At 41.9% G+C, this 19234-nt stretch overlaps 1 protein-coding gene across 1 annotated transcript in view; it reads right to left on the reverse strand.

The window, feature by feature from the left end:
- The window catches only part of nsmce2 (NSE2 SUMO ligase component of SMC5/6 complex), a 176625-nt gene extending 158785 nt beyond the window's left edge, over positions 1–17840 (reverse strand). The window contains exons 1-2 of the mRNA XM_080194841.1: positions 17764–17840; positions 11719–11880 (exon numbers count right to left, since the gene is read on the reverse strand). Of these exons, the coding sequence (XP_080050967.1) occupies positions 11719–11863 (145 nt within the window). The 5' untranslated portion in view covers positions 11864–11880; positions 17764–17840. The remainder of the gene's footprint in view (positions 1–11718; positions 11881–17763) is intronic.
- Positions 17841–19234: the final 1394 nt, after the last annotated feature.

Genomic DNA, 19234 nt, shown 5'->3' on the forward strand with positions numbered 1-19234 from the left:
GAGTCGGTTAAGAAATTGCACTTAAGTAACGCAAGAAAGACAAATTGTTGGTTCTTCAAACTTAAAAACTAAATTGTATTATAGTGAGTATAATTTGCTCATCCAACAATTAAGCTCTGATTCAACTGAAACTCTGCAAGTTAATAAATTAGATTTTATGGACTCAAAAGGACATCTCTCCTCCATAACACCAGAACTAAAACAGTTGGCATGTTAATTACAAGGAAGTTAATTACATAGAATTTACAACATGGAAACAGTCTGCTCATTCTAACCACTCCATGCTAGTGTTTATCCCCCACGCATTTAAGCCATACTTAGTGTCGCTACTTCAATCCCTAACTCCAGTCATGCATTCCACATTCAAACATCCTATTATGTAAAGAAAAGCTTTCTCACGCTCCCTCTCCTAAACCTCATATTTAATTTTAGATTTGTACAAATGCACAGAAACAAACAGGCATGTCAGCAAGCTGAGGGTGCAATTCACACATCAGCATGTTAAAAAAAATTACATTTTACACATGGAATTAGGTAGAGTGTATAAAACAAAACATCCTGTTTTGAGGATAGACATTGTTTTCAATCAACTCAAAAGAACCAAGCAGCATTACATTTTCCATTGTTGGGTTTCTCCAACAGGAGTGCCATCTGGTGGAATTAAGCACATTGGCCCATGCTGCAATTCAATTTCTGAAAGGATTCAATTCCCTTTCTTGAATTACAAAAGCCCTTAAATCAGCAACAAAACTGCTCAATCGAGTCACAAACCCTTTATGTACTATTCAGGTGTGCCTGGCATTTTCTTTGGAGTGAGCATACGTTTTAAAAAAAACTGCATGAATGGGTGACCAAGTAAATATGCAGATTTAATATTCATTAACTGATTGTTTTCTTTCAAAAGAAAAATGACCTGGCTAGCACACCCTGTTGATGTCAACCACCAGGGGAAATGTCATTGGGTTATTGATGTTTCTCTGCAAAGACAGGATTATTCTTAACTCTGAAACATCCAAGAGCATACATTTGTATCAAATCACCAAAGTGACTCAGCGTTCAATGCAGCTGGTACATGTAACATGCCAACAACAGAACATGACCTTGCTAGATGGTTCACATGCAAAGCAAAAGGACTACAGAGTGAGGTAGGTGGAGGTTGGAAAAACATTTCGAAGGCTGGAATTCTATAATCGAATTTTACCAATAGATGGAAATTTCTCATTCCTGAAACATGGAAAATGTATAACAGTGAAGGATGTCATTTGGCTCATTGTGTCTGTGGCAGCAAAAAAATAAAGAGCTACTCAATCTAATCCCATTTTCCAGCTCTTGGTCCATAGGCCTGTAGATTACTGCACTTGGAAGTGCTTATCTGAGTATATTTTTAAATTCATTTTTCTGTTTCTGCCACGCTTTCAGACACTGAAGTTCAGGCTGCCACCATCCTCTATCATTGTTCATCTATTTTTAGTGGGGTGAAATATCTGTAAATGCCAGGATCAAATTTATAATCCACTCTTTTAAGGCACTGTTATTTAAACTGGTTGGCACATTTTAACATTAAAGTCATCTGTAAGTTTTATAAGAAGTTTGAATGGAAACATGAATGTGGGATCAAGAATGCTTTTCAACATTTCACATTCACTATTATTATTAAAGAAAGCAAGACCAAGAATATTGTAGATTAAAGAAAGAATACCATAATAAAGTGCATAAGCCCACAGCAACATTTGTTTCTTAGTATAAAGAGCATCTAACCATGAAGCTATTTTGGTACAGATTGCTTCATTTTGTGCCAAAACAATATATAAATAGCCTTAACCACAGTGGCATCACAAGTGCTGGGTTGCCAAATATTTAATAGCATAGAGATGCATTCAAGAGGAAAATCTTAAATCAGAATCCTGATATAAGTGGTCCAACCCTGAAAAGTAGCACCCCCACGCCCTGTCATAGGTCCTCTTCCCTTTTCGCAAACCAGTTTACTTAAAGCCTCTGAGATTGTCAAGCCTTGTAGAATTCTATGCAGTTTATCTCATGAATCTTCAATCTCTAGTAATTTGGATAAAAGAGCTCAATTTTATGAAATATCCTTTCCACATTCAGGGAAACAAATGTTTTAGCCCATTCCTGAGTTGGATTTGAAACTCCGGTGACAGAGGCAATAGACAGCTGTTCTCCTTTCTCACACAAGTCAGTCTCTGTTGGAAACTCTAAGATGCAATAGGTTTTATTCACAGTAACTAAAGTGAAAATATGTTGCTTTTAAAATGACAGTTATGTGTCAGTTTTCTCCTAATTTGACATTCAAATATTTAACAAAAAATAAAACACTTTTCCAGTTGGCTGACATTGAAATATTAGAATGTTAACAGTCTCATCTTTGATGTTACACTTACTATTTTTATTATATTTCATAAGAAATCTATTATACGTGTCAATGCTTTTGCAGCTTTTTTTGCGGTTTAAAACGTGAAACATCATCTGCTGACAGCAGGAGTTACAAGCTGTGTGGCTTGAGTCAAGTTCCTAAGTAATGCAGTTTAACTTTTAAAAGTGCACATCGATCAGCTCATCATTTTTTTTCCCCCCATGGAAATTCGTGGATTACTGAGGATGAAGGATTTTCTAAAACAAATCCCCCGCCACCCCAACTCAATATTCTGATTTGGCAAAATCTTCCACTTTGTCTATTACGGGAGGCGATGACCTGGTGATATTATTGCTAGAATATTAATCCAGAAACTCAGCTAATGTTCTAGAGACCCGGGTTCGAATCCCCGGCATATAGTGGAATTTGAATTCAATAAAAAAAATTTGCAATTAAGAATCTACTGATGACCATGATTTGATTTGATTTATTTTTGTCACATGTATTAGTATAGTGAAAAGTATTGTTTCATGCACACTATACAGACAAGCATACCATTCAGAGAAGAAAAGGAGAAAGTGCAGAATGTAGTGTTACAGTCATAGTTAGGATGTAGATCAACTTAGTGCAAGGTAAATGCATTCAAAAGTCTGATGGCAGCAGGGAAGAAGCTGCTCTTGGGTCAGTTGGTACTTGACCTCAGACTTTTGTATCTTTTTTCCGATAGAAGAAGGTGGAAGAGAGCATGTCCATGGGGTCTTTTGAGGCAGTTTTTTTTGAGGCAGTGGGAAGTGTAGACAGAGTCAATGAATGGGAGACTGGTTTGGGCTACACTCACAATCTTTTGTAGTTTCTTGCGGTCTTGGGCAGAATAGGAACCATATCAAGCTGTGAAAGAACCAGAAAAAATGCTTTCTATGGTGCATCTGCAAAAGTTGGTGAGAGTCTTGGCTGACATGCCAAATTTCCTTAGTCTTCTGAGAAAATACAGGTGCTGGTGGGCCTTCTTAATTGTAGTGTTGGCACGAGGGAATTGATTGTTGGAAAAAACCATCTGTTCACTAATGTCCTTTAGGGAAGGAAATCTGCCATCTTTACCTGGTCTGGCCTACAGTGGGTACTGCCCTTTGAAATGGGCAAGACACTTAGTTCAAGGGCAACAAGGGATGGGCAATAAATGCTGGCCAGCCAGCGACGCCCATGTCCCACAAATGAACAGGAAAAAAATTTCCCATTCCATAATATATTTGGCAATCCAGCACTTGTGTGAGGCTGTTGTTAATAATGTTATTTATTCATTACTTCTGCACAGATGCACAATATGTTCTGAAGATAGCTTCATACCAATCAACTGTGTTCAGCAGCTTTTAATAGAAGAGAAACAGGCAAATCTTTGTCTGCTTGACATGAATTGCACAATCATCATGCACTATCCCTCAAGACACCACAGCAAAGAAGCAAGCAATTCAGTAAATGCCACGCTTCCTCTTGAAGCTTCTGCTTCACTGCAGACCCGTATACTCATTCAGGGAAAGAGAATCTTTCCATCAACATCATAATCCAATATGGCATTCAATGAGTTCTAGACCATCAACTTTGGGTATAAGTTTATCTTAGATTATGGATTCAGGCAAGCTGGTGATGCATTGCTATTCAAGGCTATCCATTTAAAAAAATTAATCCACCTTTATATACCTCTGAGGCTGTGTACAAGATATTACTTTCTGCTCCCAACTAAAAAAATTTACATCAAGCGCTTTTAACAGCTTTCTTGTCTAACTTAAGACTCATATTTACTGTTCAATTAGCCAAAGAACTTTTGTTCATGGACAATCATACTTTAAATTACAATATTATGAGCACAACAAGGAATGATGCATCTTCATCTGCAGCAAGGTACATCTACTTTTCTTTTTTTAAAAAGATTATTACAACTTACTTGTACCTAATGACAAAACCTACATTACACAAAGGCTCCACTGAGTCACATTTTTTAGCTGTACGTACCCTGTGGGTTCAGTGTCAGTGGTGACAAACATAATGAATCAAAAGTATGGAGCAAGACCTCAGAATCAAACTTAAAACTCTTCCCTGTGTATTCTGATTTATTGGACATATTGGATGGAATTTTCCCATCCTGTCCGGAATTGTAGCAGGCAGGACACAGATCATGCAAAGATCAGTTGACCTCGGGCTGGATTTTCCAGCCATGGGGCGAGCATGGCCGCAAAATCCCACCCATTATCTCTTAGACTGAGATCCAAGCTGGTTAAAGCAACAGATTTTCCAAAAATAAAACTGGTAAATGGACATCGCTCAGTAGAGTTTACAAAATTTACTTTTCACCTAAATGTACCAAAACAACAAAACATTTCTCCTAAACTCTGTCCTAATGTAAAATTGCTGTTTGAAACGTGGCTTCTGATTTCTCCAATGTCGGCAAAACCCTACTAAAGAGTCACTGATGCAGTTCACTGTCTGTATTACATAATAAATATATACACAATATAGAGACAGGGACATCTTTAAGTCAAAATTAATAACCAATTGGCACAGTAAGGAACTTGGCTTGATTAATGCACAAATATTTCAGCATCAAAGCTCAATGCTTTACAGCAACAAAAACTCACTTTGTAGGTACTTGTATAATATCTAATAAGAAAGCAGCAATTAAATGACAAAAGGGATGGTTGATGCAAGGTAAAAGACAATAGTAATGGGACTATAAAAAAATTTGTTAAGTGAGTCCAGAGGATATAAATAGTAATGCAGACCCCATTAACACTCACTGGTGTTGCTGAAAACGGGAGTAATGTTTATCATCCGCAAATGTTAAACTCAATGTTGAGGCCGAAAGGTTAAAACATGCCAATTCATAGCTGAGATATTGGCCGGGGTTCTCCCAAAAAAATCCTAACTACTAAATTTGTGTAAAAACTAAAGTAAATCCTGCTGTTTTTTTCAAGAGGATTTTCAAAACGAATCTCTCACACTCTGTGCATCACAGAATGCCTTAGCGTGAATCACAATAAATATCTGTCAGCCAGGCCTATTCCTGTTGGAGAGGCAGCAGCATCGCGCTGAGCCAGCCACTATGCATGTGCTGACCTGTCATAGCAGGGGTTGGCACACGCACAGTAGCCCCATACTGACAGCCTCCCAATCGCTGGCCAGTTCGATTGCTGGTCCACTCAGCAATGATGTGGAGATGCCGGCGTTGGACTGGGGTAAACACAGTAAGAAGTCTCACAACACCAGGTTAAAGTCCAACAAGTTTATTTTTTACTATCAGATAAACTTGTTGGGCTCACCCTGAGCCCTCTGGGTCCGCAGCCTTGGCACTATCCAATGGTACTTTGCCTCTTAGGCAGTACCATGGCTGGCAATGCCCAGTGGGCACCCCCCTCACCCCTGACCTCCTTGGAGGCCTCCATGGCCTCCCTTCACTCCAGAGGGGCTGGGTTGCCAGTTCTGTGTCAGTGGGGAACTGTTATAAATCCCACTGGGAGTGAGCCACTCAATCACTCATGACAGGAGGTGGACTAGCAGGCCTGGAGATTTCAATCCCAGGCCTGCTATTAAGATTTAAATGAGGATCATGATACTTAAATCAGCTCCAAGCCAACTTCCGGTGGGAAGGTGACAACGCTGGAACCCCGGCAGCTGGAGGCGCGCAAAGGCCGTGGCGCCAAGCGGACAGCCCACTAAATGGCCTCCGTTTTTTTTTCTCCCAGCCTACTGCGCTGCTAGAACAGCGCAGCGAGCTGGAAGAATCGCCTCCATTATTCCTCAAGCTTGTGTTGAGTTTCACGGGATCAGTGTGGGAAAGAGTACAGAGAGGTCAGTGAAGAAGTGGGATGGAAAATTAAAGTGACAAGCCCATAGAGGCCCAAAGTCACGTTCACAGACAGAATGGGGATGTTCAGCAAAGCGATCACCTTGTGTCAACACAACAAAAACAGAAAATATTGGAAAATCTCAGCAGGTCTAACAGCGTTTGTGGAAAGAGAATAGAGCCAATGTTTTGAGTCTGGACAACCCTTCTTCAGAGCTGAGAGCAAAGAAAATCAGAAGAGATTTATACTATAAGGAAGAGGGCAGCTTTTAATGGATAAATGGAATTTAAACAATGATAAAGAAGGCTGACAATGGTGCTAAAAGTGTCCAGTAAGTGATCAGAGTGTGTAATGGCAGAACAGATTGTTAAGGGGTGGGGGTGGCAAGATGGAGAATGGGAACGGAGAAGTGGAAAAATGGAAGTGAGAAAGAAAGATGATAAAATTGGATGAATGCGATGAAAAGAAGAAATAGAATGAAAAAATGGAAAAGGGGTGAAGTTGGCAGGGAGAGTTCATGCTCTGAAATTGTTGAACTCAATATTCAGAATGGAAGACTGTAAAGCGTCCATTCGGAAAGTGAGATGCTGTTCCTCCAGTTTGTGTTGATGTTCACTAGAACATTGCAAAAGGCCAAGAACAGACATGTGGACAGGAAAGCAGGGTGCTATGTTGAAGTGGCAAGCAACTGGAAGGTCTGGGTACTGTTTGCAGATGGACCGAAAGGGTTCAGTAAAGCACTTTGTGTGTTTAGTCTCCCCAAATGGAGGAGACTGTACCGTAAGCAGCAAATACAGTTTTTCAAGTTGTTCACAGCTGAAACTGGCACCTTGTCAAATACTTTTTAGCAGTTTTTGTCTATCTAAATACAGTTGAATGAGTAATGGCCTTTCACATAAGAAAAATCACTGCCAGGGCAAGGTTAGCACCTCCACAGGGTTAAGAGTTTGGGGCCCCAGGGCTCAGAACCCAGCCAGGGAGTGCAGCCTCTTTTATCACTGGGCACTCAGTTAGCACAGTAAAAAGTCTGACAACACCAGGTTTTAGTCCAACCTATTTATTTGATAATATTCTCACAAGCTTTCGAGGGGACAGCCTCTTCGTCAGGTAAATGGAGAGTTCTGGCCTCAGACAGAGCATATGTTGGACTAAAACCTGGTGTTGTCAGACTTTTTACTGTGTTTACGCCAGTCCAACGCCGGCATACCCACATCACTCAGTTAGCATCAGAGTCCTGAGAAGGATGAGCCAGAGGCAGTGCAAAGCAGCAACTGATGCCAAAGGCAGGATGTGGTTGAGACTAAAGCCAGCTGGAACCTCTCTCCCTCCCCATGGCCACAGCCTGAAACCAAGCAGCGGGCTGGAATTGATTTAGGCCCAAGTCATTACATCAGTAACAAGATCTTAGATTTGACAAGAACTTCCAGCCATCTTGTGCCAACAGAGATGGTACCTGGAAGGTGCTCTCCTGGCTGCACATGGGAGCATCAGCTACATCTTCCAACAACAGGAAGTAAATCAGGTTGGCAGCAGTTAAAGAGAGGGGATGAGTGACAGCTGCACCATGCCCAGCAGAGGTCAGAAGAGTCAAAAGAACAGAATTCCATGATGCAAAGTCAGAATTCCTCCAACCAAATTGAAGGAGGAGAGACATGAAAATTCTACAGTACAGAACAACACTATTCAGCCCAACATATTTTGTGTCAATATTTTAGCTCCACATGAGCTTCCTTCCACCTAAGTTCACTGCAACACATCAACATAAAGGGGAATGTATTAAAGAGAGTCTTTAAGCAAGGCTAAAAACAATGAACCTTTTCAATTAGGTCAAAAAATCCTCACTGAGACGCATGGGGCTGGATTTTACTGAGATCATCAGGACCCCAATACTGGTCTTTACTCTGGGTCAGGAGCCCCAGAATTATCATTGTGTGACATGACTCGCAATCTTTAAGTAGTCAAATAAGGTGCCATCTCTGAAAGCTGCATCTAATTAAGGATAGTTCACATATAAGATATGGGAGGTCCATTGGGCTCGCTGCAATAGCTGACAAGCAACCCCAGGCAGAGAGGTGGGCGCTGCTGAGGCAGACAGGGGATCGCAGGGGAATCTCAGAATGGAGACACTCCCTACAGGAGAACCCTTTTATAGGGTGCGTGTGTCCGCAACGGTAGCTGTCCCATGTTAGCAGGTGTGTTTCTGTGATGGAAAAGAGGTCTCGACGTCCATGGGGAAATATTCACTCGATGTCAACTCAGTCAATCCCCAGTAGCATCTTATTACCTCAATTACATTTCTCTCATTCTTCAAAATCCAGTAAGTACAGGCCTAAGCTGCTCAATCTCTCTTCATAAGTGCTTCATCCATGGAATCAATCTAGTGAACCTTCTCTGAATCATTTCTTATACACTTACAAGCTTACATAAGTAACGGGAACCAAAACTGTGCACAGTATTCGAGATCCAGTCTTACCATAGCCCTACACATTTGTAACAGCACTTTCCTACTTTAATATGCTGTTCCATTAGCAATGAATGCCAAAATTTTGTTTGCCTTCCTTATTATCTACTGCATTAGTATATTAACTTTCTGTGATTCATACTCAAGAACACCCAGACTCCTTTGCATTGAAGTTTCTTTGATTTAGCATCTCTGCCTTTTGTGTTCCCCTTTATTAACTCACCAGTCTCATCTTCTAAAGAAGATGACTTTAGCGACGCTCCTCATTTTAATATACTTGTAGAATCTTTTGTAACGCATTTTTACATTTTGTGCTAGACTTACTTCATAATTTATCTTTGCTCTTTTTATTACTTTGTTAGTAACTCTCTGTTGGTCTTTAAAAATTTCCCAATCCTCCAGCCTCTGCTACTGACTTTTGTAATAGGTTATGCAGTCATTTTTGCCTTTATGTTATCATTAACTACCTTGCTTAGCCACTGATGCATTCCCCTCTTCTTGCAATCTTTCTTCCTCTCTGAAATATATTTTAGTTGGGAGGAATTGAATATCTCAAGTGTCTGTCATTATTCATCAACTTTTAATCTTTCTGCCTAGTCCACTAGGGCCAAATTTGTCCTCATGTCTATATAATTATCTTGGTTTAACACAAGAACACAAGTGTGAGACTCTATTGCCCTCAATCTGAATTAGAAATTCAAGTATGCAGCAATCATTCTTCCCTAAATGATCCTTTATGACAAGATCATTAATTAATTCCATCTCATTACACAACACTATATCCAAAACAGCCTGCTAATGGTGGGATTTTCTAATCTCCACCCTGAATACTGGAAATTCTAGCCTAACATCAACAGACCTTTCAACGGTCCATCAAATTGTCCGTCCTGCCCACGACAATTCCCTCAGTGGACAGGACCAAAAAATTAATCCCAAATTTTAAACTATCTAACATTTCCTGGGTAAGTATCCTAGTAAGCACCTTGGAACCATATTCCCTCAGCTAGAGTTGGAGACATTCACAGAGGGTCCCGGGGAGCAGGGGAATTACCCACTGGATGCTGAAAACTCCCAGACAATTCCCATGTAGGTCTACAATCAGAGCTTCTACAGGGTGCCAATACACATCTTAGGTTATATGTCCTTCACCAATTTTTTTTGAGGTTTACAGCATGAAAACAGGCCCTTCAACCCAACTTGTACATGCTGTACAGTTTTTACCATCAAGTAGTTCCAACTGCCTGTGTTTGGCCCATATCCCTCTATACCCATCTTTCCCATGTAACTATCTAAATGCTTTTCAAAAGACAAAATTGTACCCACCTCTACTACTACCTCTAGCAGCTTGTCCCAGACACTTACCACTCTCTGTGTGAAAAAGTTTTCCCTCTGGACCCTTTCATATCTCTTCCCTCTCAACTTAAACTTATGCCCTCTTGTTTTACACTTCCTTGCCTTTAGAAAAAGATATTGACTATCTATCTTATCTATGCCTCTCATTATTTTATAGACCTCTATAAAGTCACCCCTAAATTCCAGGGAGGAAAAAAAAAAATCAGTCTATCCAGCGTTTCCTTATAACTCAAACCATCAAGTCCTGGTAACATCCTAGTAAATCTTTTCTGCACTCTTTCTAGTTTAATAATATCCTTTTTATGATAGGGTGACCAGAATTATACACAGTATTCCAAACGTGGCCTTACTAGTGTCATTTACAACTTCAACAAGACGTCCCAATCCAGGATTCAATGTTCTTACCAATGAAACCAAGCATGCCAAATGCCTTCTTTACCACCCTGTCCACCTGTGACTCCACTTTCAAGGAACTATAAATCTGTAATGATTAGGACCAACCATCCAGAGACTGGGGGGATTTGAGCCATTGTGTACTCTGCCACACTAGCAAACTCTTCAATATAAATAGTCTCTGATAATATGATGAATAAAACCTACACAAATGATTACAGTCTGAACTGCTTGTACAGCTTGACATGCCTTCATTATTCATGACAATGAACAGAAACCAAGAAGCTACTTTCTCTTTGAAGCTCATGCAACTTCTTTGAAGTAAACAAAATGTCAAATTTTAATGCCTTAGCTACCAATGGAATAATGGCTTTTATCAGCCAGACTCTTCAACCTACTGTGATTCAAAATTATTTCCAATACATTTTACTGGTACTCAGCGTCCACAGGCAAACCTGCATTTTCCATGAATCACAACATGATTTCATGAACAAAGTAGTTAGGATTGCATTACCATGGGGGAAAGAATTAACTCTTGTAACAGTGAAATGTGGAAATAATACAGCCTTCCCAAAGTATCCTCAACATTTCATTACCCAAAAGAAAAACATGATGGGTCATAACTTCCAAACTCCCCAGCATCAGATTTGGGGAGTATGCCAAAGATGCGCTGGAGTACCCCTCTCGGAGCTTCCCAGGTAAGAGGTTACACAGCAATTACTGAGAAGCACTAACCTACCTCAATCCCCCTCCTCCGACCAGTGCTTCCCCAACCCCCCATCCCACAAAAGACCCCACCGCTATCCACCACACCCCTTATAACAAACCCCACACACCACCACTCCTGACATCCCCTACCCCTCTGACACCCACTAACCTCCCTCAACTGCTCCCCCTCAGAGAAGCCACAAAAGCATTTTTTTTCAAATTCTCAGGTCCAATCATTCATAATTATATAAAATTGTATTCTCGTTTACCATCTGTCCCACTCTGAGGTAATAAAATGCTCACAAAAAGGAGGCATTTTCCAATTCAGAAGTAAAATACTGCAGTTGCCATGAATCTGAAATCAAAATAGAAATTGCTGGAAATATTCAGCAGGTCAGTTGTTGTTTGTGGAGTGAGAAACAAGAGTTAACTTTTCAGATCAACGCTGAAGTTAAAGTTTTTCTAATTTTATGTCAAAATATGAATAGACTTTTTTTTTGATAGAAGTGCACTTTAGAACAGGATTATAATTTTTATTAAAAAAGCAACAATGCATATCAACATGGGAGAAAAAAATCTACTTTCGTCACACTTACCTTCATGCTCAATAAGACCAAGTGCAACGTCTGTCGTGGCTTCAATGCCAGTGTTAATAGACACGTGACACGTTTTCAGTGAAGACACTGCTGAATGCACAGGGTTGAAGGAAATCGTAGGCATTAAAGTGGACCGTCCAGGCATCCTGTAACAGTATCAACCTGTGCACAGCAATAACAGACAATGAAGCAGCACTTTAAGGGAAATCCATAATTCATACATTCCTCTGCATTTCTTATGCAAACAAATATTCCCATTATTAAATCAGAAGAACATACATCGGTACAGAAGAAACTAAACCATTTTTGTAAAACTAAGTTGTCATCCCCTCTAAAAATTCTAACCACAAACAATTAGAATGAAATGGAATCAAATCTGTATCAAACAACACAAAATGCGGGACTGTAGGACTAGGGGGCACAGCCTCAAGATAAAGGGGAGGCGGTTTAGAACGGAGTTGAGGAGGAACTTCTTCACTCAAAGGGTGGTGAATCTCTGGAATTCTCTGCCCGTTGAAGTGGTGGAGGCTGCCTCGCTAAATATTTTTAAGAAGCGGGTTGATGGGTTCTTGATAAGAGAGGGGATTAAGGGTTATGGGGAGAGGGCGGGAAAGTGGAACTGAGCCACAACAGATCAGCCATGATCTTATTGAATGGCGGGGCAGGCTCGAAGGGCTAGATGGCCTACTCCTGCTCCTATTTCTTATGTTCTTATGTTCTTACTCTCCACAAATGCTGTCAAACCTGCCGAGATTTTCCAGCATTCTCTGTTTGTTACAAATTCTGGCATCCAGTTTTTAATCAAATCTGTACAATTACATTTGAGAGTTTCTTAGTCAGTCAAGCTCAGCTAATGGAAGAACTCAAAGAGTTGGTTGAAAATGTCTCCCCATGCAGTGCATCATTTATAGATCTGCAATAATGCACGTAGGCTAAATAAGAACATAAGAAATAGGAGCAGGAGTAGGCCATCTAGCCCTTCGAGCCTGCCCCGCCATTCAATAAGATCATGGCTGATCTGAAGTGGATCAGTTCCACTTTCCTGCTTTCTCCACATAACCCTTAATTCCCTTATCTATCAGAAACCTATCCACCCATGAATATATTCAGCGAGGTAGCCTCCACCACCTCAACGGGCAGAGAATTGAAGCAGAATGTGAGATCGACTGCAGAGTCATAATGACATCTCTTACAACAGCAAATTAAAGTCCAACAGGTTTATTTGGTAGCACAACCCACTAGCTTTCGGAGCGCTGCTCCTTCATCAGGTGAGTGGGAGTTCTGTTCACAAACAGGGAACATAAAAACACAAACTCAATTTACAAAATAATAGTTGAAATGCACGTCTTTATAGGTAATCAAGTCTTAAAGGTACAGACAATGTGAGTGGAGAGAGGGTTAAGCACAGGTTAAAGAGATTGTCTCCAGCTGGGATAGTTAGTGAGATTTTGCAAGCCCAGGCAAGTCATGGAGGTCACAGATAGTGTGACATGAACCCAAGATCCCGGTAATCTCTGGATTATTGACAGTACGGCATGGCCACAGATTCAGATAGTATCACTCAGCCACTGGCCTGTGAGGAGAGACTAAATAGACTATGCTTATGTTACCCAAAGTTTAGAAGAATGAGAGGTGAACTTATTGAAACACGTAAAATTCTTAATGGGCTTTACAAGCTACATGCTGAGAAAATGGGGTCAGCCATTTAGAGTGGAAATGAAGATATTCTTTTCCTCTCAAAGGGCTGTGACTCTGGAACTCTCCATTGTAGAGAGCTGTAATGCTTAGTCATTGAGTATTTTCAAGATGTTGGTTTTGCAGTACAAAGGGAATTAAGCAATTTAGGGATTATATAGAATGTGATGTTGAGTTGGAAGAACCTTACTGAATTACAGACCTGGCTCAAAAACTCCTATTTCCTACATATGAAGGCAAACATAAAGGCTTGGGGTCCTGTCAATAATCTGGTGTCAGGTGTGATAACTCATGCTCTGAAACGAGCCAATACAGGTACAGCAGCAGCATCTGTGATCGTGTGGAAAATTGCTGAAGATATATCCTGTCAACATAAAGTAGGACAATTCCACCACTTCTCTCACTCATTAGCAAAGTCACAGAAGCTATTGTTGACAGCGCTATCAAGCAGCATTTAATTCAATGATAGCACGCTCACCAAATTTAGAATTCCGCCAGAATCACTTGGCTCCTGACCTCACTATAGCCTTGGTCCAAATATGGATAAAAGATGAATTCCAGAGGTGAGGTGACAATGATGGCCCTTGAATCAAGGCAGCATTTTACAGAGTGTGGCATCAAGAAGCCTGAATAAAGCTGATGCCAATGGGAATCATTGTGAAAACTCTCCACTGTTTGGAGTCATAGCCAGTTTTTTTTTGGAGGTAAATCATCACTGCAGGAGTTCCTCAGGATAATGTCATAGGTCCCATCATCTTCAGCTGATTCATCAATGACTTTTCCTTCCATCATAAAGGTCAGAAATAAGGATGTTCACTGATGACTATGCAGTGTCCAATGCCATTCATTCAGTATCCTGTTTACAAGAGCAGTTCAGAAGCTGGGAACTCTGCTGGGGGTAACTCAGCTGCTGACTCCCTAAAGCCTGTCCACCATCTACAAGGCACAAGTCAGGAGTATGATGGCATGTCCTCCATCTGCCTGGAATAATACCGCTGCAGCAACACTGCAACAACTCAACACCAACCAGGACAAAGCAACCTACTTGCGGTGGGTCCCAACCATCAATTTAAACATTTGCTTCCTCCAACGTCAGCACACAACTAGCAAAACTCCTTCAACAGTACCTTCCAAACCTTCAACCTCCTGGAAGAGCAAGGCAGGATATGCATAAGAACACCACCATCTGCAAGTTCACATCCAGTCAGCTATCATCTGGCTTGGAACTACATTGTAATTCCTTCATCACTGCTGAGTGAATATCCTGGAACTCACTTTTTAACAGCACTGTGGGTGTACCTACACCAGATGGATTGCAAGATTCACAGCAGAGGTTCACCGCCACTTTCACAAGGACAATTAGGAATGGGCAACAAACACCAGTCATTTCAATGATGCTCACACCTCAGGAACAAAAACAAAATGTGGGATTTAAACTATTTGGTTCAAGTAGCGGGGGGGAAACAAAAAAACATGCACAGAATTGATCAGCCAAATGTGGCCTGTTTGTGTGCAGTAATCCTCACCCGTCCCTAAAATATCAAATCTTTGTTTTCCACAAATGCAATTCAGTATCCAATTAAGGAAATGATATGAATGGCAGGATTTTCCAGCCGCGCTCACTCCAAAACCGGAAAACCCCACCCGAGGTCAATGGACCTTTGCATGGTCCAATCCCGCTCACTCCAATTCCCATAATAGCAGGATGGGAAAATTTCCCCCAAAATGTACAAAATGCTCAAGTCAGGCACCATCTATGGAGAGAGAAAGAGAAATCTTTCAGCGCTGATGAAAGGTCGGCCTTGAAACATTACCCCATCACCACAGGTTATTGCTGGACCTTGAACACTTCCAATACTTCTATTTCCATGTCAGACTTCCAGCATCCACAAAGTTTTAGCTTTGAATGTTTCAAAAGATACCCTTCTGAAACATTAAGCAAATATTTTTTGATGTATGATTTTGATTTATGATTTTGATCATAGAATCCTTACTGTGCAGAAGCAGGCCATTTGGCCCATCAACTCTGCAGCAACTGCAATCCCACCCAGCCCCATTCCTATAACCTCACATATTTACCCTGCTAATTTCCTGACACTAGGATAAATTTAGCATGGCCAATCAACCTAACCCACACACCTTTGGACTGTGGGAGGGAACTGGAGCACCCGGAGGAAACTTACGCAGACACAGGGGGAATGTGTAAATTCCACACAGTGATCCGAGGCCAGAATTGAACCCTGGTGCTGTGAGGCAGCAGTGCTAACCCACTATGCCATCCTTTGAAACTGAAGGATCCACTGCTTGCTGAAGTCCAGGTCTGAGGCGTTCAAGTCAGGCGATCCTGAGCTATACAAAAAAGCCAGATACAACCTAAAGAGATCCATCAAAGATGCCAAAAGACAGTACTGAACCAAGCTAGAATCCCAGGCTAGCCATACAGACTCCCACCAACTATGGCAAGGTCTGCAAGGCAATAACAGGCTACCAAGATGAAGACATGTAAAATTGCAGGCTCCAACGCACCTCTCCCTGACAAACTCAATACATTCCATGCCCGTTTTGAGCAAGAGGTCAGCGAGAGTATGCCCTCCGCCCTGGATGAACCTATATCTGAGGTTACCATTGCTGATGTCAGAGCAGCTTTCTCGAAGGTCACCTCAGAAAGCAACTGGCCTTGATGGGGTGCCTAGACGAGCACTCAGGTCATGTGCGGATCAGCTGGTGGTATTCACAAATATCTTCAAGCTCTATTTACAACAACCTGAGGTACCTATCTTCTTTAAGAAGACGACCATCATCCCAGTACCTAAGAAAAACCAAGCACCATGCCTCAATGACTACTGTCTAGTGGCTCTGACATCCATCATTACGAAGTGCTTTAAAAGTCTAGTCATGGCACGAATCAATTTCAGCCTCCCGGACTATCTGGATCTACTACAGTTTGCCTACTGCCACAACAGGTCCACAGCATACACCATTTCCCTGGCCCTTCAACAAAAGGATAACAAAGATACCTGTGAAAGATTTGTATTTATTAACTACAGCTCAGCCTTCAACCCTATTATTCCCACAAAATTCATCTCCAAACTCTATGGCCTGGATCCTGAACTTCCTAACTCACAGACTACAATCAGTAAGGATAGGCAACAACACGTCCTCCACGATAATCCTCAACACTGGTGCCCCATAAGGCTGTGCCCTCAGCCCCCTACTGTACACCTTACACATCTATGACTGGGTGACCAAATTCACCTCCAATTCAATGTTCAAGTGTGCTGACGACACCACCATGGTGGGACAGATCTCAAATAATGACGAGACAGAGTACAGGAATAAGATAGAGAATTTGGTGAACTCTATGAATGGTGATAATAATCTCTTTCTCAAGGTCAACAAAACGAAGGAGATTGTTATCAACTTCAGGAAGCATAGAGACCATGCCCCTGTCTACATCAATGGGGATGGAGTAGAAAGGGTCAGAAGCTTCAAGTTTTTAGGTGTCCAGATCACCAAGAACCTGTCCTGGTTTCCCCATGCCGACACTATAGTTACAAAAGCCCAACAATGCCTCTACTTTCTCAGAAGACTAAAGAAATTTGGCATGTCAGCTACGACTCTCACCAACTTTTACAGATGCACCATAGAAAGCATTCTTTTGGGTTGCATCACAACTTGGTACGTCTCCTGCTCTGCCCAAGACAGCAAGGAACTACAAAAGGTCATGGATGTAGCCCAAACCATCACACAAACCAGCCTCCCATCCATTGACTCCGTCTACACTTCCTGCTGCCTCGGGAAAGCAGCCAGAATGATTAAGAACATCCTCTCTTCCACTTTGTTCCGTCGGGAAAAAGATATAAAAGTCTGAGGTCACGTACCAACCAATTCAAGAACAGCTTCTTCCTTGCTGCCAACTTTTGAATGGACCTACCTCGCACTAAGCTGATCTTTCTCTACACCCTAGCTATGCTATAACACTACACTGTGCACTCGTTTCCTTCTCTACGAAGGTATGCTTTGTCTGTATAGCGTGCAAAAAAAAATACTTTTCACTGCATGTTAATACATGTGACAATAATAAGTCAAATCAAAGTTTTGCCACGTAAATCTCGCAACAGTTTGGGCTGTATTTCTGTTGAATTGGTCACTCAGTTATGAGATGACAAGGGGAACATGTCCCTGCTGCAGTTTACCTGCCAGCCTGGCTGATGGTAAACATTTACTGTGCTGTTTGTAAACCGTACTTTTGTAAACTCATAAACACATACACCCAGCGCACAAAACAAAGCCGCCTTTCACATCGCTACTGACGATGCCTGATTCATTAAAATAAAGGAGCTAACTCACAGCTGCCCAATGCCAGCTGGCCCAGGCCTTTCCCTCCCTCCGCCGCCTTACAGTTCAAATGGCCGGCACCGAGTCGCGCCAGGCTCCCCGGGACTTGTAGTCCGCCGCCTTCCCGGCCTTCCACTCTCCTCCTCCCGCTAGCCCGGCCGGGAAGACTACAACTTCCAGCAGGCTCTGCGCTGCAGTCGCCCCTCCCCACCGCACTCCATCTTGCCCTCTCTGAGGCTGCTCCTCGTGGCGGCCCCTACTGCTCACTCCGAGTCGGTGGCCGAGCGGTATTGTCGCTAGTTCCACAAACCTAGATTAGTACTCTGGGGATACAGGTTCGATCCCACCACACGCTAGGTGGTGGATTTTAAATTCAACGAATAAAAGCTGGAATTATTTAGTTCATTTTTATTAGTGCCACAAGTAGGCTTACATTAACACTGCAATGAAGCCACTGTGAAAATCCCCTAGTCACCACACTCCGGCGCTGTTCGGGTCCGCTGAGGGAGAATTTAGCACGGCCAATGCACCTAACCAGCATGTCTTTAGCCTGTGGGAGGAAACCCATGCAGACACGGGAAGAATGTGCAGACTCCACGTAGACAGTGACCCAAGCTGGGAATCAAACCCAAGTCCCTGACACCGTGAGGCAGTAGTGTTAACCACTGTGTCACCATGCCACCCTAATTTGATTTGATTTATTATTGTCACATGTGAAAAGTATTGTTTCTTGCACATTAAACAGACAAAGCATACCATTCATAGAGAAGGAAAGAGAGTGCAGAATGTAGTGTTAGTCATAGTAGGGTATAGATAAAGATCAACTTAATGCAAGGTAAGTCTATTCAAAAGTCTGATGGCAGCAGGGAAAAAAAGCTGTGCTTGAGTCAGTTGGTACATTACCTCAGACTTTTGCATCTTTTTCCCGAAGGAAGGTGAAACAGAGAACGTCCAGGATGCAGGGTCCTAAATTATGTTGGCTGCTTTGCCGAGGCAGCAGGAAGTGTAGACAGAGTCAACGGATGGGAGGCTGGTTTCTGTGATGGATTGGGCTACATTCATGATCTTTTGTAGTTCCTTGTGGTCTTGGGCAGAGCAGGAGCCATACCAAGCTGTGATGCAACCAGAAAGTATGCCTTCTATGCTGCATCTGGAAAGGTTGGTGAGAGTCATAGCTGACGTGCCAAATTGCCTTAGTCTTCTACAAAAATAGAAGCATTGATGAGCTTTCTTAATTACAGTGTCAGCATTGGGGGACCAGGCCAGGTTGTTAGTCATTGGGACACCTAAGAACTTGAAGCTCTCAATCCTTTCTACTTCATCCCTGTTGATGTAGACAGGGGCATGTTCTCCTTTACACTTCCTTAAGTCGATGACAATCTCCTTCGTTTTGTTGACATTGAGGGAGGGATTATCATTGCACCAGTTCACCAGATTCTCTATCTCATTCCTGTACTCTCTTGTCATTGTTTGAGATCTGACC

The sequence above is a fragment of the Carcharhinus amblyrhynchos genome, chromosome 8 (assembly GCF_965287045.1).
Source record: "Carcharhinus amblyrhynchos chromosome 8, sCarAmb.v2.hapA, whole genome shotgun sequence".
Classification (NCBI taxonomy): domain Eukaryota; kingdom Metazoa; phylum Chordata; class Chondrichthyes; order Carcharhiniformes; family Carcharhinidae; genus Carcharhinus; species Carcharhinus amblyrhynchos.